This window comes from Panulirus ornatus, chromosome 67 (assembly GCF_036320965.1).
Source record: "Panulirus ornatus isolate Po-2019 chromosome 67, ASM3632096v1, whole genome shotgun sequence".
In the NCBI taxonomy this organism is placed as follows: Eukaryota; Metazoa; Arthropoda; class Malacostraca; order Decapoda; family Palinuridae; genus Panulirus; species Panulirus ornatus.
The window spans coordinates 4,788,554-4,803,432 of NC_092290.1; the positions used below are offsets into that span (position 1 = coordinate 4,788,554).

Consider the following 14,879-nt stretch of genomic DNA (forward strand, 5'->3'; position numbering starts at 1 on the left):
TTAAGTCTGATTGTCCCTTAGCAAGTATTCACATACATCTATTAAAGACTTTCCTTGTGGTAACAGTGGGTCATTTAAGGGAGTAATGCTGAAGATTGTTGGCAATGGGTGTGTTGTACACTTCACATGAGGGGTATTGAGAGTCATCTGCCAAAGTCACCAGCCACACTAGTCTGTATCCTAGTTTGAGACGAGCAGACACCACGTTATGTCTGCGAACCATAAATCCACGTCGACGGTACGTGTGAGGACGATGGATAAAGTTGTAATGGTATATGGTCACACTCCGAGCCCGCTCAGTATTCGTGCGATAGAGAGAATGGAAGTGAGGGCATTTCGTATCTCCTTCCTGTGGTAGGTGAGGGAACCGGGTGCAGGCGAGAAGGTCGACTGTGTCGTTCGCTGATTTTCCTACTGAGAGGGGGAGCCACAGGAAGTGCATGACAAGTGAATTTTCGAGAGCTGTAGGACCTTGAGGTAATATTTGATTAAGTTTAGGGGATTCAGGCCTGGGAAAGGAGAGGGCGCGGAGGGCAGACTGTAAGTCGCAGATAATTAAACCATTGTTTCTTGTTTGTAATAAAAGAAAAACAGCATCCAGGAGTCCATGTAGTTAACAGGAACTAGAACTCGGAGAGCAGGAATCAAGTTGGCCCGGACATAGTAGCCTTGTGGATCCCGTAGAATGGAAACAGCAGTTTTCAAATCAATCTCCCGAACACGATTCTGTAAGACCAAGTTCGGTATATAGAGAAGTGGATCGCGTCCACTGAGGTGCCCCGAGGATGATAACGAGCAGCCTTCCTCTGGGTAACTTCGAGACGATTGACCGCAGCCCGACTAATGTAGTTGACACAGGAGCCAGGGGCGGACCCAGGACTTGTACTACGTGGTGAAAAGTACGGGAATGGTGGCACCAAGGGAACCCCTGCACATGGTGGAAAGGGGAGCGAGACGTCGAAAGCATGTCTCGAGGATAGCGGACTTTTGGGATCTGACAACGGATCGAGTTACATACACAACCACGTATTTTGTTTCATTAACCCAATCCATGGACATTCCTAAGTACATGGGGGGGGGGGAGGTACAGCATGACCATGTCACATGGCTTTTGTTTTCGCTGTTGAAAGACGGAAACCAAGTGAATCACACTCTCTGGAGACCAGATCAAGGGCCTCCTGCATGCTATAGTAGTCAGGGGCTTGGAGGAGGACATCGTTGGCATATTCTAAGCTAAGTGGACAACTCCTGTAGGCCACGGGAGATGCAATGGGGTGCATGACAGTGTTAAACAAGGTGGGACTCAGGATTCCACCTTTAGGGGTGTCGAGGTTCATCTCTTGAACAGGAGATATATAGCCTTCAACGCGAACCTGGGCCTGACGCCCAGTGAGGTTAGAGGCGATCCATCTAAGAAGTCGCCCTTTAACCCGCAACCGTACAAGTTCACCTCAAATGAAGTCAAGCTGAGTCGTATCAGACGCTCCCTTAATATCAAGAAAGACGGAGACGCGGGCAGCGTGACTGCAGTAAAGGGAAACAATGGAGCGATGGTGTATGAAACCATTGAGGGAGTTGTGGAAGCCGCCTATGGTGTGAGGAAGGCGACGACGTATTATTCTCTCCATCTTTCAAACACAGGAGGGAAGGCTAATGGGTCGATGTTTCCCAAGATCTCCCGGTTTAGCGATGGGGATAAATAGTGGCATTTATCCAGTTAGACTGGAGAGCCCCAAATTCGTATGTGAATAAAAAAAAAAAAAGGTATTTCACCGTCACAAAACCTATCTCCAACCTGAATTCCCTTGCATGATGAATTTACAACACAGTTCTACTTTTGTTTCACAATGATTTTCCTAGAGAAAACAAGAAGACAAAAGCTAGGTTAGGGTTAGGTTAGGGTTCCTGAACAAGGATGCCACACCGACCGTTAATGAGGATGGGAGGGGAGGGGGGGGGTAAAGGTACAGGCTATGATTCAGCCCATCACGTCCCTCCCGAGACCAGCCTAGGCGCAATACACCGACTGTTTCTCTCGAGATTTTATTCCGTGTGTTCCTACCACTTCTGCGGCAGGGGGATGAAAGAATTGGACTTGCAGTACGCTAAGACGTTGAATGACTGCAAGGCTAAGGAATCCTCCACACCCTACTGACATCCTACACTGATATTCTCTCACACCTGAATGTAGCAATGTTGTGAGGATCGCCCTTGAGGATATGAGCTGTGGTAGTTGAAAATGCAACGAAAACAGCGTGAAGAACTGGAAGAAATACAAGATTACAGAAAGAGGGGAAATTTCATCCTATGATAGTTTTATCAGACAATTGTTTCCACGTACCGAACTAGATCATCAGAAGAGAAAAATAATCATATAATAACCGGGAAATCAAAACTCCACATACGCCGCCAGACGGCAGTGTGATGACACAGCATGCTTGGTGTGTCGTTGAGCACGGTGGGTGTGGGTGTGTGTGTGTGTGTCTGCTAGGGTGCCCAGACAGAGCAAGCTAAACCCTCCTACAGCGGTGCAGCATGGCCTCCGGACCAGTCGACAACGTCATCCTCCTCGTTGACTGCTACAAGGTGAGGGAAACGTTTGTAGCGATAGTTTACGTAAGGGTTTGGTGCAACGGGTCAAGAAAACACGTTATGTTACAAACGAAATCGGTACTATAGGACGGAAGGGCTATGTGACGATTTTCGAGTACAGAGAAATGAAAAAAAAAAAAAATGACGGTATGCATTACTGAAATCTTTGTCTCCGATGTGGCGAAGAAAACAATCAATTAGTAGTTCAAGGTAGAATTTAGCAGTACGTCAGTATATATATATATATATATATATATATATATATATATATATATATATATATATATATATATATATATATATATCTTTCTTTTCTTTTCTTTCAAACTATTCGCCATTTCCCGCATTAGCGAGGTAGCGTTAAGAACAGAGGACTGGGCCTTGAGGGAATACCCTCACCTGGCCCAATTCTCTGTTCCTTCTTTTGGAAAACTAAAAAAAAAAACGAGAGGGGAGGATTTCCAGCCCCCCGCTCCCTCCCCTTTTAGTCGCCTTCTACGACACGCAGGGAATACGTGGGAAGTATTCTTTCTCCCCTATACTGAGTTTGGAAAAGTGTGTGGAAGAAGAAAGTTAAGAGTAAATGTGAATAAGAGCAAGGTTATTAGGTACAGTAGGGTTGAGGGTCAAGTCAATTGGGAGGTGAGTTTGAATGGAGAAAAACTGGAGGAAGTGAAGTGTTTTAGATATCTGGGAGTGGATCTGGCAGCGGATGGAACCATGGAAGCGGAAGTGGATCATAGGGTGGGGGAGGGGGCGAAAATCCTGGGGGCCTTGAAAAATGTGTGGAAGTCGAGAACATTATCTCGGAAAGCAAAAATGGGTATGTTTGAAGGAATAGTGGTTCCAACAATGTTGTATGGTTGCGAGGCGTGGGCTATGGATAGAGTTGTGCGCAGGAGGATGGATGTGCTGGAAATGAGATGTTTGAGGACAATGTGTGGTGTGAGGTGGTTTGATCGAGTGAGTAACGTAAGGGTAAGAGAGATGTGTGGAAATAAAAAGAGCGTGGTTGAGAGAACAGAAGAGGGTGTTTTGAAGTGGTTTGGGCACATGGAGAGGATGAGTGAGGAAAGATTGACCAAGAGGATATATGTGTCGGAGGTGGAGGGAACAAGGAGAAGAGGGAGACCAAATTGGAGGTGGAAAGATGGAGTGAAAAAGATTTTGTGTGATCGGGGCCTGAACATGCAGGAGGGTGAAAGGAGGGCAAGGAATAGAGTGAATTGGAGCGATGTGGTATACCGGGGTTGACGTGCTGTCAGTGGATTGAATCAAGGCATGTGAAGCGTCTGGGGTAAACCATGGAAAGCTGTGTAGGTATGTATATTTGCGTGTGTGGACGTATGTATATACATGTGTATGGGGGAGGGGGGGGTTGGGCCATTTCTTTCGTCTGTTTCCTTGCGCTACCTCGCAAACGCGGGAGACAGCGACAAAGTATAATAAAAAAAAAAAAAAAATATATATATATATATATATATATATATATATATATATATATATATATTCTTTTTCTTTTAAACTATTCGCCATTTCCCGCGTTAGCGAGGTAGCGTTAAGAACAGAGGACTGGGCCTTTGTGGAATATCCTCACCTGGCCCTTCCCCCCCCCTCCTCTGTTCCTTCTTTTGGAAAATTAAAAAAAAAAAAACGAGAGGGGAGGATTTCCAGCCCCCCGCAATATATATATATATATTGCAGAAGACTGTCTTAAGAATCACTTGTGATTCCAAAAGAAGCTGAAGGACATGAAATTAATCAATGTATCCTACTGGGCAACACCTCCAACTTATATCAAGGACACACATATTAGGATCGACTGTTACGGCTAACCTTATGGAAACTACAAACACCTACCGGAAGACACGACCACGACCACTAGGCTTAGGAATCACTGCTCTAGAACACTTTACAAGAAAATATAAATTTCATATTGAATAGCAGAGTATGTCAGAACAAAAAGAATTCCTTTACTTCAGAATATATTCATTAAATTGCATAGTATGACTCCAACAAACAAGAATATTCTGTTAATCTGTAATGTAACTCGTCTTACATTTCAGTAGGTCTTTTCAAATTAACAAACAAACATTGTGCAGTAAGTGATTCATTATGGCGGCTGATGAAATTAAGGAAAACAAATTTCATGTCCTTGAAGTTTTGTTTTATAAAATCAGGGATTAAATCCCGCATGTAAATCTATATACATATGACTATTTCATCACAAACCCTAAAACCATCTTTACGTAATCTAAAGTGGGTGATATTTTCTATTTATCATAAAGAAAAATATTAAAACAAGAAGTTGACTGTGAAAATGTGGGGTAAAATCAGTGAACTATATCAATGCCTCATCTAGAATTACTTTATTGACGGTCTAAGGACAAGCGTTGGAGAATGTTAAGGTAATCCCAGGTTTGATGTGATTTCCTTTCATCAGACTGAGTTGCTTCCCCTTTAGAACAGTTGTACTTTGATATTTTTTTAATCTCTTTTAAAGCATTTTACAATGGGAAATTCATGACGATGACTTCTACGATATATATATATATATATATATATATATATATATATATATATATATATATATATATTGCTTACAGATGCTTTTTCTGCCTGAATAGTTACGTATTGAATTCAAAGTTGTCTGACAGGGGACTGTCTATGCCTATCTTTTCCCGTAATATCTAAATGGCCTTTCACTCGATTCTCTCCCAAGTCCTGCAGAGAGAAGTCCAAAGCGAAAAATCGTGATACTCAGCAGAAATCTGTTCTCGTTTCGTATATGACGGGCTTAATGTAGTTACTCAAATGATGAGCAGCCACGCGTGTGCGTTCAGTATGTTGAATTTAATGCCTACCAATGGCGCCATGAGCGGATGCGGGCCTTGAGGAAGGCTCGGTATATGATCTCTCAAAGGCTTCTAGATAGGGGGGTTCGGGGTCCACCTGGCTGGAAGAACAAATAAAAAATCTCAAAAAATGTACTAATTTCTAAAAGTTTATTTGATCGTTACTACATTTACTGATTTTTCACTTTCGTCTCTGTTGAACCTGATATATATATATATATATATATATACATATATATATATATATATATATATATATATATATATATATATATATATATATATATTGCAAGAGGTCACAGTGGTGCGCGTGATCTAGTATACACATAACACCACAAGAAAATGAGACAAGATCCCAAGTGCACTTTCGTGTAACAATACACAAATTGTAACATTAATATTAGTGAAGGTCTTTACAGACTGAATCGTTGTCGTATGCAAAAAAAAAAAATCAAATAATTCTCTTTTTGCCCACGTAATGAAAATCTTATGACAGGCATGTGCCAGACCCCAACACACTAACCCTAAAAACATAACAACCCAACCACCAACATCCATTCGGTAACGCTTGTTTACCAATGGCGTCTTAGCTATGTCTCTTCCTTGTATGTTAGCTGACTTATATGTCTTCTATCTTATTCTTGTATCTTCCCTAACAGTGTGATCATAACTTTCGTCAGATAAATCTTGACTGCGTAAAAAAAAAAAAAAAAACTAGGTTATGTTTAGTGGAGTATCGAAACACTAACTGGCGGAATTATCAAACTGATTTTGATATCAAAACTTTAGTCTGGAGAAAAGAAATCTCATTCACAATACGGTAGTGATGTATCACTATTACATTATAATAAGCATCGATAGTCTTGATTCCTAATAAATGAATAATACTAAGTCTACCGTTGACCATCCTGAGGGGCAGAGAAAAATATAACTGTCTACCAGACCTTTATAATAAAGTATGTAACCATCATCTTTGATCAAAATATGGCAATACACTTGGCAACTCCGCTTGGCCTTGTAATCAGTTGAGTGTCCTTGACTCCATCAGACCAATACACTGGTGTCCAAGGTCTCCTCCACGCTCACTGCGATTGCAATGGACACTATTAGGGCTACGATACTAGTAGTGATAACTATAATTCTGCTATGGGAATCTTGGGATTTACTACGATACTAATAGTAATAATTGTAATTCTGCTATGGAAATCGTGGGATTTGTTGTTTGCTTTGCTCCTTTATATGATACGTTTTTTTTTTTTTATTTGTATGTTACTCGAATACGCACGCACAAGGCTAACAAGTTTCATACTATAACAGACTCTTTCTTAAAGTACTACACATTAGATACATTACAGTCAGTATTTTCACCTAGACATTCTGGTGCACCAAGAGAGTAATGACCATTTCAGGTACTGATGAAGTTTATATCTTAACCAGATACACAATAAACATCTTAACAAATGAAGACCCATGCACACTATGCCTGTTCTCTTACGATTAGCCTCTCATACTGTTGGTCTATGAGCGGTAACAGAAGTCCTTACGTCTAACTGTTAGTCTGTGAATTGTATAACCCTCGTCTTCCCTTCTTACCTTTTGTCTAGGAACGTGTCTTGATGTTCAACTAAGAATGGTAACAATGGGTCTTAAACTTTTGCTCTGTAAACGGCAATAGGTTTCACTGTAAAGTTATACCGAGTCTTACAGTTATAAAGAGTTTTACTGCTGGCCTGTGAGCGGTAACAGAAGCCTTCCTGTTAGTCTACAAGCGTTAACAGGATTCTCCCGTCTTTCAGTCGTGCCACTACAAGGTGTACCCGCCCGGCACCACCACACTCTATTCCTACTTCGAGTCTAGGGGAGGCAAGTAAGTACACCCCAACGGTACTACCTGCGCCCACTCCAGGTAAGCTACAGTTATGTACTTGTCCGTAGTAGTAAGTACGTGTCCTTTGGCAGTATTCGAGTGTTCGTGGTTATGAGTATGTTCCCTTGGTAGTATGTAAGTGTTCCCCTGGCAGTGTGTGCGTGTTCCCCCTAGCAGTATGTACTTATCCCCTGACAGATTCCCGTACACCGTTTTCTTCGGGCTGCAGTACATCCTGAAGCGATGGCTCTGCGGGCCCGTGGTCACCAAGGCGATGGTGCAGGAGGCGAAGGAGGTGATCGGCGCTGTCTTTGGGAGGGACGACGTCTTCAACGAGGAGGGCTGGAACTACCTAGTGGAGGTGAGAGAGAGAGAGAGAGAGAGAGAGAGAGAGAGAGAGAGAGAGAGAGAGAGAGAGAGAGAGAGAGAGAGAGAGAGAGATCCTGTAGCGCGTCGAATATTTACCATATTTAATGACATATAATTCCCTTATGAAAAAAGATATATATATATATATATATATATATACCCTGAATCTCTCTCCCACTGCCTGCCTTGGCCCTGGCCAGCACCACGGAGGCCGCCTTCCCCTGAGGATCAGGGCCGTCCCTGAGGGCACGGTCGTCCCAACTAAAAACGTCCTCTTCACCGTAGAGAACACAGACCCTGCCTTGCCCTGGCTAACCAACTTCTTCGAGGTAAGTGTATGGTGCGTGTGTGATGGAGTACGGCGAAGTGTATAACTGGGTACGGGTATGTTGCCGGTGTATGTCATTAAATGTGAACAGAAATACACGGAGTATAGAGGAAAGTATATCTCGAGGTAAGTATGCGTTAGATGATTTGAGTATACCGGTGTGTATTGCTCGAGTAGAGTGGAGCATATGTCATGATACATTCCTTGTGTGTATGATGTACAGTATACTATGTATAATGGAGTAAATATACGCCGCGGGAAAATTGTAGGTTATGTTTGGGTAAGTCTAAACGTTCCTCTGTATTATGTATTTTTTTATGAAGACCATTACGCCATTTGGGTTAGCTAAGTTTTCAGTTCGATTCTATTTTCGATTCTATCCTTTAAATCCTGGATGCGTTAGCAATACAAGAAATATTACCCTTGTGTTGCGTAATATACTTGTGTTGCAGACGCTGTTGGTACAGACTTGGTATCCCATGACGGTGGCTACAAACTCCCGTGTCTTCAAGCAGATCCTTCACCACTACATGAACATGACACACGATAACTTGGAAACTGTCGCCTTTTTGGTAAGAATCTAAAAAAAAAAAAAAGTCCCATAATTACTGAACTTCATGAAAAAAGCAAAAAAAAAAGCACCAAAGGTATTTTTGCAATGGTAACATCACTGTATTATATTCACCCAAGTTATTCGAAGTTTAATTACTGTACAGCAAGCCTATTCGAGTCGGTTAATCTCTCGTCACAATATATTGTGTCTGCAGATGCACGACGCCGGGTACCGCGGAGTGTCGTCCGTAGAGTCGGCAGCCCTGGGCGGCGCTGCTCACATGATCAACTTCAAGGTAACAACGACCGTTGGTCCGCACAACTCACACCTCTCGTGCTTACTCAAAAATTGAACTGTATTTTATGAGTTCGGGAAATATCTTCATTCGCTGCCGGACGCAAACGGTAATTTCACAAGTGTTATTTACGGCCCGGGTGATTTACCTCTGTATGTTTGCAGGCCTCGGACACTGTGGCGGGCTCATCGCTCCTGAGGAAGTTCTACCACTTGCAGGGGGTGGCGGGGTTCTCGACCCCTTCCTCGGAGCACTCCACCGTCACTAGCTGGGGCAGGGAACACGAGCTAGATGCCCACAGACATATGTTCCAGACTTACTCTAAGGGTTAGTAATACAGCAACGAACTGGAGCAACGTTGTATTCTATCCTTTGGCATACTGTTGCTATTCCCGTGACGTAAATACACACACGAAAAAAAAAAAACATGGTTTAATAATGAATTATGGTGGGATATTTCTCGACGAATACAGGCAGACATTAAGACATGGCTAGTCGTGTTATTTGTGCCAAAAGTTTAATTTGACTGCCTACACAGCTCAACAACACTATACTAAAAACAATCGGACATAAATAGATTTTAAATCGATTGAGTTGGGATCACAAACGTGTAAGTTAACGCATGCTTAGCAAGCAGTCCTTATTACTTAAAAACACCGAGAAGTCAGTGATAAAGAAGTGTTCAGTTCCCCTAATGTTGCCTGCCTGCCTGCATGACTGCCTTCCTTCTCAGGAGACGTGGGCTGTGTATGCGACTCCTACGACATCTGGAAGTGTCTGGAGGAGATGTGGTGCGGGGAGCTGAAGGACCTGGTGCTTGAACGAGGCACGCGGGGCGGCTGTGTTTACCTCCGCCCCGACAGCGGCGACACCAAGGAGGTCACCCTCAAGGTGTGAAACAAGCCTAGTATTAACTCATTTTTCTGCCGAAGGCGCAGAACACAGAGCTTTTAATCTCCGAAATAATTATTTAATGGATAGGTCCGTCACAAAGTGGCGGGGTTAAATACGGCACAACCCACATAAAACAGAGCAACCAGAACAATCACCGGTGGCTCGACAAACGCTAACAGATGGTAAGACCAGCATAGCGAAACAAAAATACACTCAAGTGCACTCCCTGTATGTATGACACACCCGTTAAACAGCTCTGACTTCCATCCAAACACTTCCTAACCAACTACCGACTCCGAAGAAAAAAAAATTCCTACCGCACTCGTTCCCCAAATCCATGCCACTGCAAACGCCAGGTTGTCAAAACACAGCTGCGTGTCAGGTAGGTGAGATATGTTCATATTTTATTTCATTTTCGTGCATGTTCGCCCTGCTGAATACACCGTCAGACGACACAAAACACGCAGACACACACACTAACGGTTACGAAACTACCAGTTTAGAGACAATGAGAACATTAATGATACAAAATTTAATTCTGATTTGATTCTCTGGTTTTCTTGGGCGTCCGGCAGTGCTTGGAGATCCTCGAGAAGGTGTACGAGACAGAGACCAACTCCAAGGGGTATAAGGTCCTGCCGTCTTGCGTCAGGGTCGTCCAAGCAGACGGCGTCAACCACAAGACGCTATGTAAGTCGTCAGATCAAAATACATTTCTATAAACAGGAATGAACACGACATTCATTACCTCTATATAAGAACATTCTTTGACTAAAACAAGTGGTATGATCAGGGTAACTTTCAAGAATTATTCGGCCATTTTTTTTCTCTACAAACCTCATTATATCAAATATGACCGAGAGTACAAGGCACGGCATACCTGTGACCTCTACAACCGTTTAAAGTATAAACATCGCAAGGAAGTATACTAAAGATGTAGTTTTCATAGTCAGAAACTGCAACATCAGATACTCTTTGGCTCAATATGTTAATGGAAATTGCAGTATAAATCACCTTAAAATTTAGTTTTAGTTAATATGTCAACATTTGGATACTCTCAGGATTTCTCAACTGATAACCACTTACAAATATCTTGGCAGCATCTCTCTCTCTTATGTCTGTTCACCATTCGGGTTTTGTCTTTATAACATAAGAACCACCTTAACTGAAATACTCTCTCTCTCTCTCTCTCTCTCTCTCTCTCTCTCTCTCTCTCTCTCTCTCTCTCTCTCTCCTGCTATTCATCACCCTCCTTTTCCCTCTCCTTCCCGGCAGGGTCTACCCTGGAGCACCTCAAGGACCACGGGTGGAGCACCTACAACGCTTACTTCGGGGCCGGGAGCGCCCTTCTGCAGCAGGTCAGTACCTGGCATCCGTGAAACTTGTGAGGGCAGCAGACCTTGAAACCTACTTGTGGTCCAAATGATTATCCTATTATAATAAAAATGGCGTTCGCCATCTTATCAGTTTCTTTATGGACGTGAACGGAATCAATAACTTCAAAATGGTTCGAAGTATTTTCTTTAAACGTGTCACTTGTGTTGGGTATTATTAAAGAGGACAATCCGAACACTTTTCAGGAACAAGCACATCTAAGGAAACAATATTTTCTTAAGTGTATTTAATGTATATGTCCCGCAAAGGCCAACCGTAGTGGCCTGAGCCGGCCACAGCGAGTGGACAAGCCACCTACTGAGCACTGGTCTGTTTAGAGAGCCGCTGTTTAGGGGTTGAAAGTCTGTGAAGGACAGGGCCTTTTTTTTTTTTTTTTTTTAGGGATCTGGGAAGATGGGAGGACAGAGCATGGAGAGTAGTCGGGAATAGATGAGGTCCGTGCTTGGGGTTATAATTAGGGCCCTACATGGGGTGGGGGGTCTCAAGAGGGGAGCTCTGTCGAGGGTGTTGGGGTGTGGGAGAAAGAAGGGGCAGTGATAGGAGGAGGTGGGAAGCGAGGAGGGAAGGGTCGAGATGGGGTTGGGAGATGAATGGGTTGTGTAGGTGGGTGGTAGCGGTCGGGGGGGGGGGGAGGGGGTGGTTGTACATGAGGTGTGGAAGAGGGCAAAGGGGCAGGGGTTCTTGGGAAGCAAAGTCACATAAATACAAGTCACAACTGACGTTTACTCCAGGTTAATCGCGACACCCAGAAGTGCGCGTTCAAGGTGAGCTACGCTGAGGTGGACGGCCGTGGGGTGGAGGTATACAAGCAGCCTATCACAGACCCCGGCAAGAACAGCAAGCGCGGTCGCCTAACTCTCCAGCGTGAGGACGACGGCACCTACACCACTATCGAGAGCGGCAAGGGTGACCCCAGCAAGGTCTGGTCAGGTTGTCTTGTTAGAGGTTAAGATTAATTAGTCTTCACAGAGTTTGATATATATATTCTCCTTGAAATATTTCACTTGCTTTAAACTCGTAACAACTTAGACTATGAGTTTTAAAATCTATTATCTTCAAATCTTGGCATTTATTGTATCTAGAATTAGAAACTTCAGAATTTGTTGCGTTTGTGTGATCTGGAGTAATTAAAATCAGTCATATGAAGACAACGTTCATCGAAATCTGGAACATTCGAGAAATGTAGTACTCTGAAACCGAATCTTTTGTATTCAATATGTGAGGTTCTTAAGGTATGACATACTCCTAAAATAGAATATAGAAACTTTGTAATGTTGGTGACTGTCTTAATACGGATCTGGAATACTAAACATCTGAAAAAGGTAGTTACGACCTTAATTTCATTTTCTTTTAACGTCGAAGGTTCCAGCAACAGACATGACCTCATCGACATAAATCGCGTCCCGAGTTGTGGAACTGCAGTTCTCGGTCTGTATACTTTCCACTTCTTTATCCGACTTGAAAATAGCTTTATTTTCATCATCTTCCATGAATGTATGGTGCCGGTTCTTAAGAAAAAGATAGTCATGGAAGACAACATTTCAAGGGTTTTTCCAGAAAAAATCTTAAATGTCTCTAATACGTTTCCAATATACGTAGGTTTTTCACTTTCCAGGAACTCTCAGAAATATGTTAATTCGTGTCCATAACATCGCAGGACTTAGAAACGAGGTTGGACGAATGGGAGTTACTGCAGGTATTCACCGTCCAAAACTTTTAATAGAAATTTTTTTTTCCCCTGCTGTCCCAGGACCTTCTGGTTACCGTCTTCGAGAACGGAGAAATGGTGAAGGACTATACCTTCCAGGAGATCCAGCAGAGGGCGGAGATCAAACCCAACGACATGGACATCATAAAGTTCCTGAAAGAAAACGAGGGGTTGATCTAATCGTGCCTCTCCATTACTCTTCGACTCTTCCCTGGCTGACTTCTCCATTTTAATTCAACTATGACTGTCATCTTATTTTCGAGTATTCATCAATAGTTCTTTTCTTCCAAAATCTTGCCGAATTATTACTCTACCTCTGGACATTTACACTGGTCCTCTGATAGTCTATTCCTCCACGGCCAACTGAATATATGCAAACATCACATGTGAAGCGTCCGGGGTAAACCATGGAAAGCTGTGTAGGTATGTATATTTGCGTGTGTGGACGTGTGTATGTACATGTGTATGGGGGGGGTTGGGCCATTTCTTTCGTCTGTTTCCTTGCGCTACCTCGCAAACGCGGGAGACAGCGACGAGGTAAAAAAAAAAAAAAAAAAAAAATCACAACTTTCCCTTAGCTGTGAAAATCACTCAGATTTCCTCTAACATTACCTACTCTCCTGATCACACAACTGCTTTAAAAGCATTTCCTCTACCTTCTATTCCCACTTGTGTGAAAGAGAAAATCCAGATAGAATCTATCATCTTTCAGAAACACTGTGCTAGTGAGTCACTGAGGGACTTGAAAGTTATAAACAATCAACCTTTCGGGTCTCTCTACGTTCTTAACCAATGTAGTAAAGCATATCACGGTGAATGTATTGCCTCGTATTATCAACTACCTATTTGTGATTACGTTAGCCCACATTGTAAAGCAACTCCAGTGTACTCGAAATAAAGTTTGAAATATCTACATTATTTCGTCTTCTGTGAACACCGGGATCCTTGGAAATCGTGACAATAAGGATAAAACAGTTGTTGGAATATACTCGACATTACATCATAGTGCCGTAGTGTAAAACAGCGGTTTCACATTCGTGGCCAGTAGCCAGTGTTCTCATTTCATTTTTCACTCGTATTACTCAAAACCGTTTTCTGTAGATGGCTACATAGCGTTTTATTTCAAATATCATTGTGCCCTGTCGAAAACAATAAAGGAAGAGAAATACATCACCAGATAAACTAGGTTACCGACAAACAAAAAAATACTAACAAGCCAAATCTGACAACCAAATCATGCTCGACAGCTGAGAGCTCTGTGCCCTTTGCAACACCCGTTTCAGTAACGGTAAAACCTCTGGCTTTTCCGAGCTAAAATCTCTGCTCGCTTACCAACATACGTTTCACTCAAAAAAGAAAAACTCTACCGATGTACACTTTATGTAAGGAACACAGGATGCAAAAAAACAGTGGACTTGAGGAGATACATACACTAGATATAAAAGGCTTTAATACACACTAGGTAAAAGGATTATTTGATATAGCAGTTACTGGATAAAAGGACCAATGAATATAAGTCACTGGCTCTAAGCATCACATGATATCACAATCGCTAGATATAAGCACCACAGGACATAGCAAAAACTAGATACAAGGACCACTGGATAGAATGATTAGGGGATATAACAAGCACTTGATTGAAGATATACGGAACTTAAGGACCAAAGAATATAACAAACACTGGGCGATGTAACAAACACTAACTATATAATAAGCATTACTATAAACACTGGATGAACAACCATAATACAAACACTGATATAAAGATAATACAAACACTGGAGACAAAAGAATACAACAAACATTGGATATAAGGACCAGAGGATATGATACACGTCTGCAAATCACGACAGAGAAAAGTCTTCAGATTTCCTGACGTTACCATGCTAAGTTCGGCATCTAATTCTTGGCCAGGTAATTATGTCCAAGATTTGTCATATTTTGGCACATTTCCGAGAATCTGAATATAAATGCTCTCTAAATGAGGTATACGGTTCAGACACGAAAAAGCCATTTTATGACG

General features: G+C 42.4%; 1 protein-coding gene across 1 annotated transcript; it reads left to right on the forward strand.

The window, feature by feature from the left end:
- Positions 1 to 2,092: 2,092 nt before the first annotated feature.
- On the forward strand, positions 2,093 to 13,767 carry LOC139747021 (nicotinamide phosphoribosyltransferase-like). Its single transcript, XM_071658757.1, has 12 exons — positions 2,093 to 2,586; positions 7,244 to 7,314; positions 7,513 to 7,675; positions 7,884 to 8,012; positions 8,464 to 8,583; positions 8,779 to 8,859; positions 9,024 to 9,186; positions 9,593 to 9,750; positions 10,329 to 10,443; positions 11,029 to 11,111; positions 11,880 to 12,068; positions 12,899 to 13,767. Exons 1-12 carry the CDS (start codon positions 2,536 to 2,538, stop codon positions 13,034 to 13,036), a joined length of 1,461 nt encoding a protein of 486 aa, XP_071514858.1. The 5' UTR covers positions 2,093 to 2,535; the 3' UTR covers positions 13,037 to 13,767.
- Positions 13,768 to 14,879: the final 1,112 nt, after the last annotated feature.